The sequence below is a fragment of the Leopardus geoffroyi genome, chromosome C1 (assembly GCF_018350155.1).
Source record: "Leopardus geoffroyi isolate Oge1 chromosome C1, O.geoffroyi_Oge1_pat1.0, whole genome shotgun sequence".
Lineage (NCBI taxonomy): Eukaryota > Metazoa > Chordata > Mammalia > Carnivora > Felidae > Leopardus > Leopardus geoffroyi.
This window is the reverse complement of record NC_059328.1, coordinates 214386801-214408897: the sequence shown is the minus strand read 5'-3', so window position 1 is coordinate 214408897 and position 22097 is coordinate 214386801. Positions and strand designations below refer to the sequence as shown.

Genomic DNA, 22097 nt, shown 5'->3' with positions numbered 1-22097 from the left:
CATTCCTCAAACTGCTAAATAGAGAATCACCACATGAAAGCAATTCTACTCCCAGGAGTAAGTCCAAATGAATTAAAAACAGGCACACAGATACTTGTGTACCAACGATCGTTTCAGCATTATCCACTATTCAATAGCCAAAAGGTGGAAGCAATTCAAGTATTCATGGATAAACAGAATGTGGGACACACAATATAATGAAATATTATTCAGGCATAAAAAGGACTGACATGCTGATGCATGCTACAACATGAATGAACTATGAAAACATTATGCTAAAGGAAATAGGACAGACACAAAGGAGAAATAGTGTATGATTCCACGTTTGTGAAATATCAAGAATAAACAAATTTATAGAGGGGAATAAGATCAGTGATTATCAGGGGCTGGGGTAGGTGAAACGAAGAATTAGGGCTCAACAGTTCTAGAGTTCTGGCTAGGGTGATGAAAAATTTTGGGAATAAATAGTAGTAATGGTTGCACAAAATCACGAATGTAATTAATGCAACTGAATTGTGTATTTAAAACTGGTTAAAATGACAAGTTGTATTCTATATATATTTTTACCATACACACACACACGTTTTCTTCACCTACAAGAGTTTCTGCTTATGACAGAGACTTGAGGACGGGGGATAGTTTGACAAGCACTATTTATTGCTTTCAAGAAGGAGAGCCCAGGGTTAGACGAGAAGGGGCAGGTCCCTCTGACAGAAGGAGAACAGAGCGGCTCTTCAAGAAACTAACTAGATGCCAGTGACTCTTTAAATTTACATTTCCAGTTCAAACTTCTGTCATGAACTTCAACTTGCACTTCCAATTACACATGATCACCTCAGATTTTAACATGTCTAAAAGAATATCCTTAGTAATAAAAAAATAGAAATTGGTTACTTGCAATAAATAAAAACAGTAAAAATAAATTTCTATTAAAAATTAAACAGGTCAATAGCTAGTGAAATTTCAAAATGAAGGGAAAATTGAAAGAGGCTATGATAATAGGTGCAGACAAAATTGAACAACTGAAAAGACTTTGTACAACTCAATCCCACTATATGAGAATATGTGGTTAAAATATGTAATTTTCCTGGAAAATACAAATTATCAAAATTTATGCAAGAAGAGGAAAAAATCCTTACAGAAACCAATAGTCATCAGAGGTGGAAAAGTTGCCAACTAAAGAAACCCTAGCCCACATTTCAAGTACGAGTTCTTTAAATGCTTCAATCATCGAGAAAATCTGACCATTCTCAATGTTGTTTTAACTGCTCCAAAGCACTAAGAAAAAGGCTCCCCAATTCTTCCTACAAAGTTAACAGAGCCTAATACCAAAACAACAAAAACAGTACAATAAAAAGAAACCACAGACCAATCTCACATTTTGCACAAAAAAATCCCAAAATCACAAATTCTTTCCAAAGAAAATTGAGCCACATGTTAAAACATGTTACATACCATGACCAAATGAGGAGCATGGTCACATGAGGGATGCAAGAATTATTCAATGTTTTATGTTATGTAAATAAGCCAAAGGGAAAAACAGTATCATGAAAGAAACTCAAAACGCACTTGAAAAAGAAAAAGTCAATATCCATTCCCAATAGGAACTTTTAGTAAAAAAGAAAGAGGACACTCGGTTAACTTGGTCTCAAGCCAACAACCAGCCCTGTGCTGGAGGGTGTAATACTGAAAGCATTTCCATTAAAGTCCAGAAGAAGGCAATCACCACTATTATGTAATACGGCTCTTAAAGCAATGGCCAGTGAAATGAGGTAATAAATAAGAAGGCCAAAATTAGAAAGGAAGGTGCAAATCATTATTTGCAGATAGAAACTATTTCATACCTACAAAATCAAAACAACCAACTAAAAAATTATCAGAAATAATAAGAGCACTCATTAAGGTTTCGAGTTAAAAAAAAAAAACCCACATTATAACATCCCGAATATGTCTTTAATATACCAATAATTACCTGGAGGAAAATGTTAGAAAAAATGTCCTTTCAAATTAATACCCCCAAACACAAAATATTCAAGTTTTTTCTAGTAAGAAATGTGTGAGATAATGCCATATATAAACTATTAAGCATATGAAGAGCATCTAAGATTTTTTTAATTCACAATATGAATAGGTGTGATAAATTAAGATGCACATAGACTAGGCTACAGTCAAAACAGCAGAATAGGGCACAAATTGTCCCCCCAAAATACCCCACAACTGAGAAAAGGGTTGAGGCAATAGATTTTAGCCTGAATTATTATAATTAGTACCCCACGGGAAAAAACAAGAAAATAAACCAATTCAATAACCACTTAAAACAAGGAACTGTTGAATTTCCTAACAATAAAAAATAATTAAAACACATTAAAGTCCTGTTCGGCAACTATCAATTCCAATAGTTTAAACCAGTGGTTCTTCAACTATGGTTTGAGACTGTCTCAGAAGGTCCATAAGATCAAAACTCTTCTCGAAATGATACTAAGACATTATTTGTTCTTTTCATTCTCGTTCTCTCCTGACGTAAAGCAGGGATCAGCGACGAAGCTGGCCGGCAAGCCAGATCCAGCCATGTCTGTTCATGTTGTGCCTGTGTGTGTGGCCACAACACTGAAAATATTTACTGTATGGCCCTCTACAGAATACATTGGCTAACCCTTGCTCTAATGACTAACAGAATGTGTGCTTATGTGTTTTTTTAATGTGATTTCTAGAATTTTCTAAGATCTTAGATTTAAAGTATAAACAAGTACATTTTAGAGGTTAATTCCACTTTTTTCTCAGTATTTCCACTGTGATTATATCTACTAGAATCTCATTAGCTTCATTAACACCCAACAAATCACTATGAAACCTGAAATTTTCCTTAAATGTGCAGAGAAACACAACTAGAAATAAGTACACTGGGGCACCTAGGTGGCTCAGTCGATTAAGTGTCCAACTCTTGATTTCAGCTCAGGTCATGATCTCATGGTTTATGAGATCGAGCCCTGAATCAGGCTCCGTGCTGTTAGTGGGATTCCCTCTCCCACTCTCTCTCTCTGACCCTCCCCTACTTGGGCTCTCTCTCTCAAAATAAATAAATAAACTTTAAATAATTAAAAATATTACACATCACAAAATAGAAGCTTTCTGAAAAGCACCTAATTTCATGTCCACAGTAAGATGAACCACAAAATCTTCTAAATAGGCTGCAGTCAGATCTTTTACACTCTGTAGTGTTTCTGACTCTCACATCACTTGCAGAATGTGGGGAGACTTGCAGAATGTGGGGAGCTGATTCAGCACTTTCTTTCTGCAGCTCATATGCTCTGGAGGACGGTACAAGACGAGAACAGGACAGCAGTCAGCCCAGAGACCCTAGAGGTGCTGTGCTCGGTGAACAATACAGCAGAGATGAGATAGGTATAAATACTTTAATGAAAACTCAAAATAGAAATTATCTGATACACAGACAATAGTACGGCTTGCTGTGCAGTGAGACAAAAAGACATAAACAGCAAGCAATTTATTTAAATTACCGTAATCAGCATTAACCTTCCCACAGGCAGACAAAGCAGATCTGGGGTCAGCTGTCGGGAAAACAAGGGTGAGGTGGTGAAGAGGAGCAGTAGGCGTCAGCAGGGAGGTACTTCCTGAAGAGCTCCTCAAGTACCGAGGACAGGGCTACAGAAGGTGCCTGGCACTTGGCAGGCTCTTGGTGAAAACACTTGAGATGGATGGAAGCATGCACTCACCATCCTTTCACCTTTGTCAGGCTTGGGCTCAGCAGAGCACCAGCAACATCCTAGTCATTGGATGACTAAACCAATGGCAAAGGTAAGTGGCACAGCCTGGGACGGTTTTGAGACCGGGCAGGCACCAATGGAAGAAACTCCAAAACCATTTCTTTCCATGACTTGTCACAACGTCTCTGACTAAACCCTTAATATTATAGAATATATATTTCATCACAGAACTTTTTAGCTAGATGGAACTTCCGGCATAATTTTGCCCAACTCCCCTATTTCAGAAGCAGAGTGGAGACTGCAAACTTGCTCATCTTACTCCCAAGTCTACTGCCATTTCCACTGTCCCAGGTTACCACTAATAGCACTCCCGCTCCATGCCATGTCAAAGAGACATAGAATATAAAATACCTGAAGGTAAGTTACACAAGAAAAAGGCTTATAGAGTAATAGTTTTAGTACCTATTGATGATCCTTGACTGAATCAAATTATTCTACCGAGGGTTGAGCCACCATGAAATATTTAACCTGTGCTATGAGTATTGGTAGCTATGAGGAGGGATATATAGCATAATGGTTAAGAGGACAAGTCTAGAACCGTTCAATTGTGGCTAAATGGTAGAGTCCTTGACTCTCTGGAGAGCTTTTTAAACATACCAGATCAACTAGAATCAGAATGCCTGGGGTGGTATCCAGGCATTGATATTTTTTAGAAAGCTACTGGGGGACTCTTCTAAAGTATACTTACCAACTGTGTATCATTCCTGTGCTTTGGGAATAAAAAGGTACAAGTATCTCTGAGATAAATACTGTTAATATTCCTGAAACAGATACTAGGAATGTTGTAAGAAAAAATAACTGAACATAATGAGGATTAATTATAAATATAGTTGACCCTTGAACATTTGAACTGCTCGGGTCCACTTACATGTGGATTTTTTTGAATAAATACATATAGTAATGTAAATAATAATGTAATTATATACATATAGTATATAATATAGTATATATACATATAGTAATGTATGTCTTCTTCCTTTTGATTTTCTCAGTAACATTTTCTTTTCTCTAGCCTACTTTATTTAAGAAAAGAGTATGTAATAAATATACAAAATATGCATTAATCAACTGCTTATGTTATTGGTAAGGCTTCCAGGCAATAGTAGGCTATTTGTAGTTGAGTTTTGGGGGGGTCAAAAGTTGAACGAGGATTTTTGACTACAGGGGAGTTCAGTGCCCCAGCCCCCATTTGTTGTTCAAGGGTCAACTGTACTTAGACAGGGCCTAGCACCCAGTAAATACTCAATAAGTATCAGTGATTGTGATTATTATGTGTAAATACAACATGGGTATGCATATATACAAAAATATATCAAGCTATAGCCTAGTATACATGCACCCCTAACAATACAACTTCAAAATATACCAAGCCACAATTTAGTTAAGGAAGAAATTATAAGGAAATTAAATACTTAGAACTAACTAATAATAAAGATACTATATATCAAAATCCTTGGAATACAGCTAAAGAAGTATTTGGGGGGAAATTTATAGCTCTGAAAACAGTTCAAAGGAAACAGGAGAGGTTAAAAGTAATAAGCTAAGTATTCAACTCAAGAAGTTAGGAGAAGGGCAAAAAAGCAAACCCCTAAAATAGAGAATTAAATAACAAAGATAAGGGGCCCCTGGCTGGCTAAGTTGGTTTAGCGTCTAACTCTTCGTTTTGGCTCAGGTCATGATTTCACAGTTCATGAGATCGAACCTCGCATTGGGCTCCGTGCTCACAGCATGGAGCCTGCTTGGGATTCTCCTTCTCCCTCTCTCTTTCTCTGCCCCTCCCCCACTCACTCACATTCTCTCTCTCTCTCTCTCTTTCTCTCTCTCTCTTTCTCTCTCTCTCTTTCTCTCTCTCTCTCTCAATAAACTTTAATAACTAACAAAGATAAGGGCAAGTATCAATGATATACAGAACAGCATCATCAACAATAAACAGAGAAAAATAACACAACCAAAAAGCATGTTCCTTGAAAAGATTAATAAGAGAGATCTTTGGCAAGCAAGGGTTACCAAGAAAGGGGCACCTGAGTGACTCAGTTGGTTAAGCGGCAAGACTCTTGATTTCAGCTCAGGCCATGATCTCAGTTTGTGAGACTGAGCCCCACATCAGGCTCCACACTGACAGTGCGTGAAGCCTGCTTCTGATTTCTCTCCCTCCCCCACTTGCACTCGCTCTCTCTCAAAATAAATAAACTTAAAAAAAAAAAGGTGACCAAGAAAAAAAGAAAGATTCAAATAATCAAAATACAGAATGAAATGGGAGGCAAAAGCACAGGCACAAGAAGTTTTCTTAAATAATGAAGAACTATTAAAAAGCATCAGGATTATCTCTAGGCTAATAAATTCAAAAAGATAAGTTCCCATTAAATTATGCCAAACTTGGCACAAAAAGAAAGAAGTTGAACAGATCAGTCAGTATAAAAGCAATGAAAAGAGCAAAGATCTTGCCTTCTAAAAAAACAGCAGGTGCAAACAATTTTACAATAAGTTCTACCAAATTTTAAGGAATTCCTATCCTACACAACCTGTTTTGGAAAAATAAGAAAACCAAAAACTGACCAGAACATTTCATGAAGCTACTATACTCTTGATTCTAAAAATCAGATAATGACAACAAAATGATAGGTCTATTTAACATGACAGAAAAATTCTGCCCTAAATATTACCTAAGTAAATCCAACAGTGTATTTAAAAAGTAATAATACATTGGGACTAAATAGAATTTATCCAAGAATTCAAGGACATCTTTGAATTCCTAAGATGGTTCAATATCTGAAATAGATTTAGAAAGAAACCAGGTAATAATCTCCATAAATAAAGAATCCACATTATAAAGTTAAACAAATGGCAAAACTATGGAGTTAAAAAAGGATTATACTGGAGAACATCTGTTTGAACTAAGAATAGGGAAAAACTTAAAAACCCATAAAGTACACAATTAATTCTATCACATTAAAATTAAGGGTTTTGTTCAATAAAAGACATCACAAGGTTAGTGGAGAAATGACTAAATGACAGAATGGCAGAAGGTATTTGTAATGCCAAAAATGGAAATGTGATTATTATGGAGAATATATTCCTAGGAACGTAATATATTACGTTCCTGCAGAACGTAATCTAGATTACAAAAACTAGAAAGCTGGATAATTCTGGCTGTTGGCAGGAATGAGATGATGTAAGAAGTCTCAGGCACTGCTGGTGGAGGTGTAGACTGCCGGAATCATTCTGGCTTGGGTCAAAGCCTCAATTAATAAAGAACTGCTTCTCTGCCTTGCAGAATATATATCCTTTGTGCATATATTTCTTTTGGGGACTTCACAGGGAGGAATGGCTAGTCTAGCACAGGATTTGGGCCTTAGACATTCTAGGTCCTGACCAAATGCCTCTACCTGAATCACACCTGACAGGACTGCATTGCCCACTGAGTCTAAAAGACAGAGAAGCCAAAATTCCACTGCACCCTTCTAACACAGGTCTGGATATGGCTTTACCTTTTTAAAAATGAGATTTCAAAACACTGTCCCAAATTGTGGTTGACGGGAAAGTATATTTAATTTTTGATATAATTTCTGAACTAAACCTGACTGCCTTCTAGTTGCACTAATTATCATTTAGGGAAGATGTGATCTCAGAACTTGGAAACAGAAGAAATTTAGCTCCAACAAAGAATGGATTCGAAGAATGGGTTCTTGGTATTTAAGTAACCAAGAAGTACCACAAGAAAATAATCATATGGGTCCTCTTTTCTTACCCAAAGGGAAATACAGTCACTTTCCATCCAAGGGAATGGGACTTAAACAGAGGCACTGAACGGAGGCACTGTCATTGGAAGGAGACGAACCTTAAGTGAGAAAAAAGGTCTCATCCTGATCCCGAAGCCAACTGGGGCAGGCCCTGGAAGGAGCAGTAAGATTCAACTCTCAAAAGGGATCAAGGATTCCATGCAGATTCTTCCTCCAGAAAAGAGCTGGAGGTGGCCAGGAGATAGAAGACAAGTGAAAGGGTCACTGGCTCTACATTCAAGCCCATGTTCAGTCATCAGGGTACTGGTAGAGGCTTGTCTCCAGACCAGAAAACTGAACAAGATCTCGGGCAGACCCAGCAAGGACAGAGGACAGGAAATGTACATCAAACCTGATGAGGTCATGAGCACGAAGATTCAGAGGCCAAAATTGCTCTTCAAATTCCTGAGGATGAAAGATGCAGAGCTATGGTATCACTTGGCCATCATGATTTTTATCCTTTGGAGTTTGCTAACCAGGCAACCATTACCCAAATATCTGATAACAAGGAAAATTTATTTGGGTTGTCCCCAGTCTCCACCCAGATGGCAGGTTTCTGTGCCGACAACAAAGCTGCTGTCTGGCAAGCGGCAAAAGCTGAGCCTTGGGAGCCTGTGGGGCTGGACCTACAAAAGGGGCCCAGCTCATTGGCCCACTCTGTCTCAGGGGCTGAGGGTGATGCCTATCCATGCTGTCTTCCTAGAAGAAACTACTGGTCAGGTCTGAGGTGCCCAGAGAAACTTTTTTCTTCATGCAACAATAGACTTTTGTGGCAGACCCTCGGGCTCTCTGCGCACTTACCAGAGAAACTGGTAGTTACAGCAAAGACAGGAATGTTTCCTGGGCACACAGGGATATACATTGTGGACACATGCAACAGGTAACGTCTGTTTTAGATAAAAGAAACGTGAGATTAAAACAAAAATAAACAAATAAAAAACGCTCTTTGGAACACAAGTGTGAACTAAGATTAATAACCGTTTGCAATTACGCACAAAGCAAAGAACCTTTCTAGAAGTCTTAGGAAAAGTTTATGATGTTCTTAAGGTTATGGTTTGTTTCAATAACAAATTTCAAAACCTTAAATGGTGCAAAAAGTACTAACATCCTAACTGTAACCAGATTTTATGTTATCCAGAGAAGAGAAGCTGGTTGAAATATCCTAAAAAACACCGTGATTTTTAAAAGAGCAAATTGCCATTTTCCTAAATATCAAGAGGGCAAGAAATGAGAAACAGCCATGTGGTTTCACAAACTCTCTATTTAGAGGCTAGCAGGAAAGAAAAATTTGTACCACATACTGCGGGAAGGATTAAGGCCATTCCCTCAGTCAGGCCTAGTAAGGAAGCAATATAAACAACAGTAAGGTAGGAAAACCATAAAAAGAGTAAGGAAAAAACATGCATACAGTAGACATGTAAAGGGTTCAGTGATATTTACCTATAAGAGAGAAGGAGGGGAATTACAACAGAGGACAAATCAAGAACAAGTCTGGCATTAGAATTTCCCAAACAAAGGGCAAAGTAGGTTATTAGCATCCACCCTGACATCAACTCTGTCATCACTCCCATCCACCAACACTTCCTGGCCTTTGTATTGGTACGAACCACTAATAAGAAATCAAGGCATCTTCTCCCTTCAACTTGGAGCCCAGGGGAAAAGAGGCTCCTGAGGTCTGCCAAGTCCAATCACCAGAGCTAGGTTTCCATGAAGTAGTTTTGGACTAAATACTAAATAAGTTTTCAAGTGCTCCTTTGCCTGGCCTTGTCCTGCAAGTATCTCTCTCCCTTGGTGATCTTGTTGATGGAGAATTTAGCTATCTGGAGTCCTGGTTATTTCCCTCTCTTCTCATAGAGAGGACATGACTCACAGTACTGACGTCGTTACTATATAAATGCACTCTCAGAAGAGGGTCACGGTATCCAACCAGTTTTAAAGGAAGAAAGAAAAAACACCAGAAGAATGAAATCGCGAGGAACAACATCCAACCGAAATTGGCTGGGTCTTGAACAGTAAATCACTAGTTAACTAAGCAAGCCACCAAACAAAAGGAACCTGGGGGCCTCAGGTCAGTGTACCTGGTGGGCCACTGCAGTAGTCTCTTCATCCAAAAGGAATTTCACAGTTGGAAAGTCCTTCTGAATGAACAGCACTTGGCACCAAAAAGCTAGGCATGTTTTCAGAAAATGCTCACCACCCCACGTCACTACCTCACCAGCAGTGAAGAGACAGGGTGATCCTTATGCGGTCACTTCCTGAAATCACCTCCAGCTTACTTCAGGATGTCAGTGAGATACGCTCACCAGTCCCTATCACAAGGTGTCCATAAAACATCCTCTTTTAGTAATCTTCTGGCATTTCTTCTAGCCTTTCAAGGGGACTGTGCCAGAAACCTCTTCCTGATGAAAAAAACAAAACAAAACAAAACCAACCTCATAATCTAGTTGGCCTAGCCAGGTCAATCGTTTCCATTTCATAGTACAGATAGAACTCAATTTGGCTGGAAAATATACTCCCTGTATTTAATGTCTTAGACATCTATCCAGTAAAATATTCCAATTTGGGGGGGCTACTTTCCCTTTAGTCTCCTAGAGTCAGCTAGGCCCTTGGTCATGGCTCTCCCCCAATGTGTTTGCAACTGCTTTCTTCTGCATCCGGAGGACACATGGCTTAGATTTTGATTAGAGACAATAAGACTGGGTTTTTTCAAGGTTTAGAATCAAAACACTTTGAAAAGATAATCTACTTATCAAATTTAAGGTGATCCGGTCCCACTACCAATGACAAAAAGATACTGAGTTAAAGCAAAATGAAGGGCAAAATGAAGTGCTTTTTTGGATTTGAAAGATCAGTTTAATTCTGTTCATATGAGCCACAGGGGTGGACTGGGCACATCACAGGAAATGTCAAGGCTGGCTATCAATACAACCCAAGACCCATTAGGAAAGGACAACAGCAACCACTAACCACAGGAACCAGCAGCCAGAAGCTGTCCTAAAAGCTGCCATTGGTTAGAAATTGGGAAGGTCCCAAATGTACCATGTGATTAGGTCTGTAGCACAGAGAGACTCCCAAAACTGAAAACAATCAGGTTAGTGTAAAATAAAATGTCAGGCAGCAATCCAGTACTCACCTTTGTCATGAACACAAACTGAGAGTTTCTGAACACCATCAACCAGAACATTCTGTGTGTTGCCATGTCCATCTTCTGAGTCGCTGTCATCAAACTGAGCCTCTATAATGACATCAGGACTGTCATTATAGCCTTTCACGGACTGCTGCGGGAGATGGCTTCCACAGAGCTCTTCAGGGAGATCTAATTCATCGGTACCTTCTGTTTCTTTGTCATTGCTCTCTGGTTTAATTACCTGAAGAAAATAGAAAAGTTCTGCTAAATCACTGGAGGGAAGAACAGGAAATAACAGATTTAGCTTTTTTAATTTTCCTTTCTGAAGGAAAAAAACTGCACATTCAGAAGCTCAAAGCAATGGACACTCGCCATGTAGCCTGAAAAAAAATATTTATTTTCCAGGTACACGGACCACCTTATGGAAATGATCAATTCAGCAATGCCAGGGTGGCACTCAGCTCCTCAAGGTGCCCACGATTAATGTCATATCTGCTCCTCATTTTTCTGATGTACATTTTCATCCCCTCATCAGAGGCCCTGAATACCACAAGGACTATGCTGCTTCACAAGGGTTCATCACAAGGGATCAATGAATATCTTCAGAGGTGATAAAAGAACTCAACATAGTATGTTACTGTGCTCCCAAATGAAGCCACAAGAATATAAGGTGAAATGGAAAAAAACAAAATTAACTGTAAATAAGAGTTTATAAATGTTCTCATACAAAATGTAAACTCTTAATTCTCCATTTTGAGGCTTCAAATCAGTATACAAAGCACACAACTGATGGATATTTATAGAACTAAGGAAGCATTATATGACAATATTTTCAAAAAAAAGAAAAGGAGTAAAGCAAACAGAAGAAGAGTCCAGATACTAATCCACTTAATGAATTTGTCACGTAACAGTCACATGTCAGTACTTTGATTTCTATGGCATTTGATTTCTATGGATTTCTGTAGCAGTTTCTCAACGTGTTTATATTTGAGAGGTCTAATATTTTTCTGAGTTTAAACTTAAAGTTGCAAGTTAGATGCCTGCCTTCAACAAGCCAGATTAGCATCTGAATTAGACCACACAAAGATCATATTAATAAGGGGTCTTTGTTTTACACAAGGCAGAGAAAGCTATTAAAAGAAATCTTTCCCAAAACATTTTCATGTCACAGATTCCAATTAACAACATAACCATCCCCAGACAATGATTATATTCAGCCAGAAAATCAAAGTAAAATACTACAAAGGTATTCACAATCAGAATAAAGATTCTAAGAATATATTCCCAAGTTTTTAAAAAAGTGACTTCAAGAAAATGCGGTAACAGAAAAACGTGTAAGCAATAATTTTCCAGAGTAAAATTGTGTCCTTTAATAGCATTTTCTTGATTCCCAATTTCTGAAAATATTTAATGAAATTTTCTTTCAACTCTTGCCATGTTTTGACTGTTGTCAGATTCATTCAATCATTTGTTCATTCTTTCATTCATCCATTTGTTCATTATTTCATTATGAGAAGTTTGAAGGTTCCTTTTCTTTGATAGTAGAAGAAAAAAAATCAGCTGGTTAGGCCAGAAATCTCTAAAAAGATCCCCTTAGGCCCCTTACTGCATGAGAACATAAGAGTAAAGCCATAGTTAGGTCTTTAAATTAATATACAATCATAAACCCAACTCCGCTTATCACATAAGTCCAGTTTTCACACCTGACCCAACGTAGATCATTCAAAAAACAGAATTTGCTGACAAGTTAGAGAAGAAAAAGAACTTGACATCTGTGTCTGGCAAATTCAGTAACGGGAAGATCTGCCCCTGACCATCCTCAAAGAATTTACACCCTTGAGCATTATCAGAACAGCCCAAAGCACAGGCAGGAGGTATGTGGGCACACTCTGTGTCTAAAGCATGGTGGCTACAACAGGATCACTGATCTATTGTTTTTTCTGCACCATTCCCACACATAATTTCTCTCAGAGAGAGAGAATGACTGGCGTGCTAGAGTTAGACTCGCTGGTAGCATATAGTCTTCTGGAAAGATGTTAAGCTAAGAGTCCGTGCTTTTGGTTTCCATTATGTATTTATTTCTGCCACTAATGGTTTCACAAAGGATTTGGTTCTCACAGGCCATGAAGAAAATCTTACAAGGGGAATCAGAATTCTGACATTATCAAATTTGAATGTTTAACTATCCTACAACGAAAAGTAGTCTTTTTCCATATGCGTGTGTGTGTGTGTGTGTGTGTGTGTGCACGCGCAAAACATAACAATTCTGTAATTGCCATGATTTTGCTATTAAGAATTATGCTTTTATGGTTTGGCTCCCTCCCCCTTTTTTTTTCTCCTTCCCCTCCCCCATGGTCTTCTGTTAAGTTTCTCAGGATCCACATAAGAGTGAAAACATATGATATCTGTCTTTCTCTGTATGGCTTATTTCACTTAGCATTACACTCTCCAGTTCCATCCACATTGCTACAAAAGGCCATATTTCATTCTTTCTCATTGCCACGTAGTATTCCATTGTATATATGAACCACAATTTCTTTATCCATTCATCAGTTGATGGACATTTAGGCTCTTTCCATAATTTAGCTACTGCTGAAAGTGCTGCTATAAACACTGGGGTACAGGTGCCCCTATGCATCAGCACTCCTGTATCCCTTGGGTAAATTCCTAGCAGTGCTATTGCTGGGTCATAGGGTCGACTCTTAAAAACTGAGAACAAACTGAGGGTTGATGGGGGGGTGGGGATGGGTATTGAGGAGGGCACCTGTTGGGATTAGCACTGGGTGTTGTATGGAAACCAATCTGACAATAAATTTCATATTAAAAAATAAATAAAACTAATGATCCATAAGAAAAAGAAAGGATTGGGGCGCCTGGGTGGCGCAGTCGGTTAAGCGTCCGACTTCAGCCAGGTCACGATCTCGCGGTCCGTGAGTTCGAGCCCCGCGTCAGGCTCTGGGCTGATGGCTCGGAGCCTGGAGCCTGTTTCCGATTCTGTGTCTCCCTCTCTCTCTGCCCCTCCCCCGTTCATGCTCTGTCTCTCTCTGTCCCAAAAATAAATAAACGTTGAAAAAAATAAAAGAAAAGAAAAGAAAAGAAAAAAAAGAAAAAGAAAGGATTATGCTTTGGCTCAAAAGTAAAAGGTTCAAACAAAAGTCAATGCGAAGAGGAGATCAGGGGAAAGCAATAACCACAGTATGCCAAGCCTGATTGTATAGCACATTTTAAAACCAGAGCCTGGTGGGCTGATGGCTCGGAGCCTGGAGCCTGTTTCCGATTCTGTGTCTCCCTCTCTCTCTGCACCTCCCCCATTCATGCTCTGTCTCTCTCTGTCCCAAAAATAAATAAACGTTGAAAAAAAAAAATTAAAAATAAATAAATAAATAAAACCAGAGCCTGGTTCTGACTTTATGACAATCTCCATGGTTTAGATTAGCTACATTTAAGAATTAGTATTTTAGGCACTAAATTTACTTTTGAGTTACTGTATCAAAAATGTTGTACAGAGGCAGGACTTCATGAATCAAGTCATTCGAAAATATGTAGTAAAAATATAAATTAATATCCTGTATTTAGAAGTATTTTTATTCTATTTTGTTATACCAGCACATGAAAGAACAGAAATACATTCTTTAAAAATGTAAAAGATTGGGGCGCCTGGGTGGCTCAGGCAGTTAAGCGTCAACTTCAACTCAGGTCATGACCCCCCAGTCCATGGGTTTGAGCCCCGGCTTGGGCTCTGTGCTGACAGCTCAGAGCCTGGAGCCTGCATCGGATTCTGTGTCTCCCTCTCTCTCTGCCCCTCCCCCACTCATGCTCTTTCTCCATCTCTCAAAAATGAATAAACATTAAAAAAAAATTTTTTTTTTAAAGATCATCATAAGACCACAGGATAAAAAAGACACTCTAGGGGTGCCTGGGTGGCGCAGTCGGTTAAGCGTCCGACTTCAGCCAGGTCACGATCTCGCGGTCCGTGAGTTCGAGCCCCGCATCAGGCTCTGGGCTGATGGCTCAGAGCCTGGAGCCTGTTTCCGATTCTGTGTCTCCCTCTCTCTGCCCCTCCCCCGTTCATGCTCTGTCTCTCTCTGTCCCAAAAATAAATAAACATTGAAAAAAAAAAATTAAAAAAAAAAAAAAAGACACTCTAAAACTACTCCATATCACACTCTGGTTAAGAGTGAGGGTTGCAGGACCCTTAGAGAAATGGCTAATTCAAGTCTGGAGCAGAAAATAGATAAGATGAACCTGGAACATCTTGTCATACCAGGAAAATAAGGAAGCTATCAAAGGCTACTAGGATCTTATCTAAAAAACTCAGGAATCACCATGAAAAAGCTCTCACTGGGCAACCTTAAGCATTTATCCCCTTTCCTGTACAACCTACCTCAGGTTAACCAAATAATTGATGAAGTAAAGTTCTTCTTGACTGAAGAGTTTCAGCTAGTTAAGAAGGAAGGAAAGACGTTCAATATCACATTTTGCCATCCCTATTGAAATAATGGATTTAGGAAATGATTATCAATGGTTGCTGAAACCAATTAAGTCATAACCTGATGGGGATGGAGTTTTATAATAAATGAACCAGAGTAGCAATACCTGTACTGACTAATCAATATAAATATCTTAAAAAGAGAAAGAACCATAGTGCTTCCTGATGGATTATAATTGTAAATACATACCATTATCCATAAAGTATTTTTCCCCCAAACTGACCTTGAATCTGACCTGAAACAGGGATCAGAGGAGCACGTTAAACAACACTAGGGACAGGATCCATTTACACTCACTCCCCAGGTGATTTCATCCAGTCTCATGGCTTTAAACCTCTCTGTATGCTAATAACTCCCAAAATTAAATGCCTAGCCTCAACCTTTCCCCTGAATGCCAGACTCCTATCCAATTGCCTACCTGACACCTTCCTTTGGATATTTGTTGGCACCTGAAACGAGAAAGCCAACCCTTGGTCCCCACTAGAACCCACTCCTCTCCCAGCATTTGCTCTCTCAGCAGATGGCACCAGACCATGTCACCTTCCTCTCATGCCCCACATCCAATCCATCAGAAGAGCCCGCTGGTCCTTCCTTTCAAATATCTCTTCTTGACATTTACACTGCCACTGCACAAGCAACCGTTATCTCCTTGCTGAACTACTGTGATAACCAGTCTCCTGATTTCCGTTTTGGACCAAAGCAGTTACAGTGATGCTTTTAAAACATAAATCAGGGGGCTCCTGGGTGGCTTCGTCGGCTGAGCGTCTGACTTCAGCTCAGGTCATGATCTCATGGCTCATGGGTTCAAGCCCCACATCGGGCTCTGTGCTGACAGCTTGGAGCCTGGAACCTGCTGTGGATTCTGTGTCTCCCTCTCTCTCTCTGCCTCTCCCTCACTTGCTCTCTCTCTCTCTCCCAAAAAATAAACAAACATTTAAAAAAATTTAAAACATAAATCAGATCATGTCATTCTCCCAATGGCTTCCAACACCATTCCATTATCATGCCACAAGGCCTTGTCAAACCAGGCCCCTGTTACTGTTCCAGTCTCATTTTCTATAACTTCTTCCTTGCAAATTACACTCCAATCCTAGAGATCTTCTTGCTATTCCCAGAACACTAAAACCATCCATCCCAAGGCTTTTGCATTGCCATTCCCTCAACCTAGAAAACTCTGTGCCCAGCTATTCTTAGGTCTCAATCTCTTCGTTTTGTTCACGTCTCTCCTCAAATGTCCTTCTCTTAGAGAGGCCTTCCCGGATCACGTTAACTGAAACAGCCCCACCTGGCTGTCATTACTCTATCCTCTTGCCCTGCTTTATTTTTCATCACTGTACTTATCCCTACTTGGCAATATATTACATGCTTAGGTACTTCCTGTCTCCCAACTAAAATGTAGGTTTCATGAGCACAGAGGCTATTTTATTCACTGCTATATTGCAAGAGTTGAGAAGAGCAATTCGTAGCCACTCAGATATATGTTCATTGAATGAATACAGCAGCTGATTAGGAAAGAACTTGTTCGGAGTCTACCTTCTCTGATAAACTGTAAAACTCCGTGAAGTGAGCATGGCTAGGGCTGACACAGGGTATGCCCAACCTCATTTGAGTGGACAAAGAACAGGAGGTGGCACACTACATCTAACATATCCACATATCTAAAATCTGTCTCCCAAGGCTTCGTCCAATTGGCTTGGTTTTCTATAAGCCAGAGTCCACTGCACAGTCTCCCCAGTTCCTCCCCACTACCTGCCCCAGGCAAGAGTAATCTCTCCCTGTTTTGAAGTCTCAAAGCAATTTATATGTACCTCTATGGCACTTCGCCATTTCTTCACTATGTTAGTGCTATGTACATACATGATTAGCACGATCCATTACCTCACATGCTTACCAGTTGTATCTTACGTATCTTTGTATATTCTATAGCAACTTGCAGAATCATTCTAGGTGCTCCATATTTGATCACCAAACAGATGGGTAAATGGGTTGAAAAAATGAGTATAAAATATGATCAGGATGCAAAAGAACTTTCACAATGGTTTCCAGACACAAGAGTATGTGGGTCAGAAACCAGTAGCCCAATTTTCCTTAGATCTGTAAAGTAAGAGCACTTCTTCTGTGGGATTGACCTTGAAAATGTTGAAAAGTCCAACTCAGTGGTTTTCAGCTTTGACCTTTAGCAGATCCCTCTGAGAATCCGATGAAAGCTGTAAACCCTTCCTCCACAGAAAAATACACATCTAAGTAGACAGAAAAAGCTCTGTAAGAAAGCACAGGTAGGGAGAGTCAAGGGTCTGGTGCTGAAGGCCACCAGTCCAGGCTGATGAATATTTTGGAGCTCTGGCCTCAGAGTGAAAGAGGGGGGCCCTGAAGAAAATGGGTGTATCACTGACCTGGTGAACTGAGGACTTTAAAAACTCCTCTGGGTTCCTCCACAGACCCGAGGGTGAGGCAGCTGACTGTACGTCTTACTCCCAGTGCATGCTGCAATGGGGTTATTCTCTTGGAGGTTTAGTCTAGTCTCTGGAGGACAGGACAGAAACGGATCAGTGAGGGAAGCAAATCACTGGGTCACACAGAACTTTTTCTCTCTCTGTCTTGTTCCGTGAACAGGGTAGGATGAGCATCACATAAACCCTGCTAACAAAAATAAACAAGGAAAATACAGGCAGATATCAACTGGGGCATATGGCTCTGAAATAAAAGTGTCACTTGAAGCTACTAAGAATGCTCAAGAAACAACAGCACTCTACAATACTTTTTAATTTTGAATTCCTGAAACCCTCCTTCCCAAACACAAATGTGCACACACATGCACACAGAAATATTTGTCAGAGATACCCTGCAGTCAGCTTGACCAAGGATAAGTCTGTCATCTACCTATCGTCTCCTTTTGGGATGTAAAATTGGGTGACAGAATGGTGTGGCAGTGCGATGAGAGGACCAGACGATCCCCTTTCTCCATCAGGCTACAATCCTTATGCTCTGGGGGATGGACAGCAGTAATCTGGCCTCTTCAGCAGTACCAGGGAGGGGGCCTGATAACTCTTAGAATGAAATTAAGGGAAGCCTATGAGAAGCTTACTATTGAAAGGAAAGGAAGAGGCCTAAGCCCAGAATCTTGAGTTCAGAGACACAAGAGAGAAGGAGACACACCTTTTAGAAAAGAGGATGGGTGCATCATGACTTCTGTACTTTAAGAGGAACATAAGTCCTGTTCAGCAAAGGAATGGCAAAACACTTTGTAGAATCCCCCTACTTCGAACACAAGAATGTCTGCCAAATCAGAGACCCTATGCAATTATGTAAGTAGAAAATGACTAAGGAAGAAGCTACTATAAAAGACTGGCAGAATTTTAGGAAACATTACCTGAGAAAATATATAGGGAAATACATACTAGACAGACACAAAAGCACTGCCTTAAAAAATAATGATAAATTAAACTCCAGTAAAATAAAATTTTTCCTTCTATTCTAAGATAACACTAAAAATATTTGTTAAAGATAAGCCATAGATACACTCATATCCAGAACATAAAAAGCTCCTACAGATCAATGAAAGACAGAAAATCCAACAGAGAAATGGGGAAAAGGCTTAAAGGCACTTTACAAGACAGAAATGCTAACCAGCCAGTAAAGATGGAAAGGTGCTCAGCCTCATTAGTCATCAGAGGGGTGCCTGGGTGGCTCAGTCCGTTTAGTGTCTAACTCAGGTCATGATCTCACGGTTCTTGTGTTCAAGCCCTGCGTCGGGCTCTGTGCTGACAACTCAGAGCCTGGTGCCTGCTTCGGATTCTGTGTCTCCCCTCTCTCTGCCCCTCCCCTGCTCATGCTCTGTCTCTGTTTCCCTCAAAAATAAATTAACATTTTAAAAAATTAAAAAAAAAAAAAACAACCACAATGAGATGTCACTACAAAGCCACGGGTAGGCAAAAACTGAAAATCCTGACAATATCAAATGTTATTAGCAAGAATGTACAGCACTATACTGCTGGTCTGAATGGAAACTGTCCAGCCTTTTGTAGAACACATCAGAACTGTGCAGCAAAGTAGAAAACAGACCCATTCGACTCCTGTGCAGGCTTATTACAATATGTTGTCCTGCCTCCCTCCAGATTTGACAGGTGAACCCATGGAAAAAGACAATACTACACTGGGAAAGGACATTTATGCAAAAGCAAGGAGATGAGAAGGTGCAATTTTCCGTTAGTAAAGGCAAGTAGTGGTGACAATGTACGTAAGAGTGAGAAAGAAGGATGAAAAAGCATACATGAAAAGCCCTAAATGCCAATCGAATGAGTCGGGTCTTTACCATAAAGTTTGTGAAGTGGGGAAGTCAGGAAAAGTGGTTAAAAGCAGGAACTCTAGTCAACACTACTGGGTTCACATCACACTCTGCCGCTTACTAGCTATACCACTTTGGGAAAGTTATTTAATCTCTTTTTTTAATATTAAATATAATGTATTGTCGAATTGGCTTCCAGACAACACCCAGGGCTCATCCCAACAGGTGCCCTCCTCAATGCCCATCACCCACTTTCCCCTCTCCCCCAGCCCCCATCAACCCTCAGTTTGTTCTCAGTGTTTAAGAGACTATTTAATCTCTTTGAATCTCAGGATGGTTGTTTGGGTTTTTTTTTTTTTTTTATCTTTAAAATGAGGACAAGAGTATCCAGTATTAGAAGGTTATTATGGAACTGAGATAATTTATGAAAAGCTCTTGGGACAGGTGTCTGGAGCTTAATATTTGTTTAAGGGAAAAACAAATTTAGCCTTTATACCCAAAATGTCCAAGGTGGTGAGGACATCCAGATGGCAGCTGGAAATGTAGGTGTGGGGATGGGAAGAGTATACTGGAAGAAATTAAACACAGGGGACTGACAATTAACCAAAGCTGCCCCAGGACCAACCAAGTGTCAACTGACAAGAGAAGTGGAGAATAGAGCCCTGAGAAAAGACTCAAATAAAGGGGGTTCAACAAGGAACAGGAGTTAGTGAAGCAGAGAGAATTTAAATACTTATGAATATGCTAAACTCTAAGGCTTTTATTGTCATTTGTCATTTTCTTAATGCACAATCTTCCCTGCGCATTTCACATATTAACTGATTTGATCCCCACAATGACCCTGGGTGATACACAGGACAGTAACTATGTCTATCTCAGAGGGCAAAGACAGGGTCAGACATGTCACAGTCCCCCAGCTCTAAATGGCAAAGCTGTGACATGCACACAGATCTAGGGCTCTGTGTCCAGTATCCTTAGTCTTGGACACTCACTCCCATGGGAGATTTCCCGCCAACAGATTCAGAGTGAGCTTTGCACACGTAGCTCCTACCACTAACATCCACTGCAGGAAATGCCTCTACATCTTTTGCCTGCCAGAAAATACCCAAAATTCAAGGTCCAGCTCTTCTGTGAATGCTTCTGTGGGTAACCTCCCTCTCTTAAGAAATTTTCTATTTTTTTGCTTTGCTTCACTGTTATTCCTTAACTATTCTTTCATTTGTAAGATTTCTTGATCAGGCTATATTCCATTTATTCGTTTGCATATTTAGCTTTTCCACCAGACAGCAAACCACGCCACATTCATTTCTTATATTCCCCAGAGGCTACCAAAACGCTTGGCGTTTAAAACATGCTCAATAAATATTGGTTTCCTTTCTTCTGAAGAGAATGAGAAAGGCTTAAATCAATTATAAAAGAAGCGTTCTAAAAAAAAAAAAAAAATGACAAGAAGTGAATAAAATAACTACCAAGCAACAAGAACCAGCGAAATTCAGATGCCTATCTAAACGACACTGCACAAGACTGCACTGCCCTCCATTAACACACTGTCTGGAAGCCAGGAAAAAGTCACCAGTTACTTTACCACAATTGAAACTTAATCACCATAAAAAGAAAATACAAATACAGACCCAAATGCAAATGAATAAAATTGGAAGACATTTAAATAAATGCACTTTTCTAAAATAATTCTAGTGGTGCCTGGAATGGCTCAGTTGGCTAAGCATCCGACTTCAGTTCAGCTCATGATCTCACAGTTCAAGTTTGAGCCCCACATCGGGCTCTCTGCTGTCAGCACAGAGCCGGCTTCGGATCCTCTGCCCCCCCCCCCTCGGCCTCTCCCCAACTTGTGCTCTCCCTCTCTCTCTCTCTCAAAAATAAATAAATATTTTAAAATTTTTAAATAATTCTAAGTCTTCATATCTAAATGACAGCTCCTTTTTGGGGGCCCCCGGGTGGCTCCGTGGGTTAAGCAAGCATCTGACTCTGATTTCGGCTCAGGCCATAACCTCATGGCTGTGGGATGGAGCCCCGCATCGGGCTCTGCACTGGGCGTGGAGTCTGCTTAAGATTCTCTCTCCCTCTCCCTCTGCCCCTCCCCAGCTCACGCACACACTCTTTCAATCAATCGATCAATCAATCAATCACCCAATCAATATTACAACTCCAGTTTCAATGTAAACTCAAATGTAAACATAAAGTTCACCATTCCCCAATTTGAAAACAATAGTTTTGGCAAGAAAAATTGTGAATGCCTGATAAAAAAAGAGAAAAGGCCCAGATCTGGGCATTTCCTGATTGCTGCAGAGTTGTGAAAGTACTAATCCATCCCTCAGAAAGGGGGTGGAAAACATCTGCACCGAACTATAAAGTACATCAACTGCAAAGTGCAACTCAAAGTCACAGAACCAAGAAACTAGTCACTTCATAAATTGTTTGATATTGATTCGATGTTTCTTTCTCTTCCTTTTATAATTAATATAATGTATTTCAAAACTGGGGAACAACAGAAAGAATTCCTATAACGAAACAATTCCAGCGGAATCCTAAATAAAAATGCCAAGAAACATTTTCATCATGCTAGCTTACCCAAACTCCAAGCGTGAAACATTTCATAGTTTTCCTGTTGAC

The 22097-nt window shown here is 39.8% G+C and overlaps 1 protein-coding gene across 4 annotated transcripts in view; it reads right to left on the bottom strand.

Annotated features, from left to right (window-relative positions):
- DIS3L2 (DIS3 like 3'-5' exoribonuclease 2) overlaps positions 1–22097 on the bottom strand; it is a 350540-nt gene that overhangs the window by 213045 nt on the left and 115398 nt on the right. For all 4 annotated transcript variants that reach the window (XM_045481713.1, XM_045481715.1, XM_045481716.1 and 1 more), the window contains one exon: positions 10698–10932. In XM_045481713.1, coding sequence (XP_045337669.1) covers positions 10698–10932 — 235 coding nt within the window. The remainder of the gene's footprint in view (positions 1–10697; positions 10933–22097) is intronic.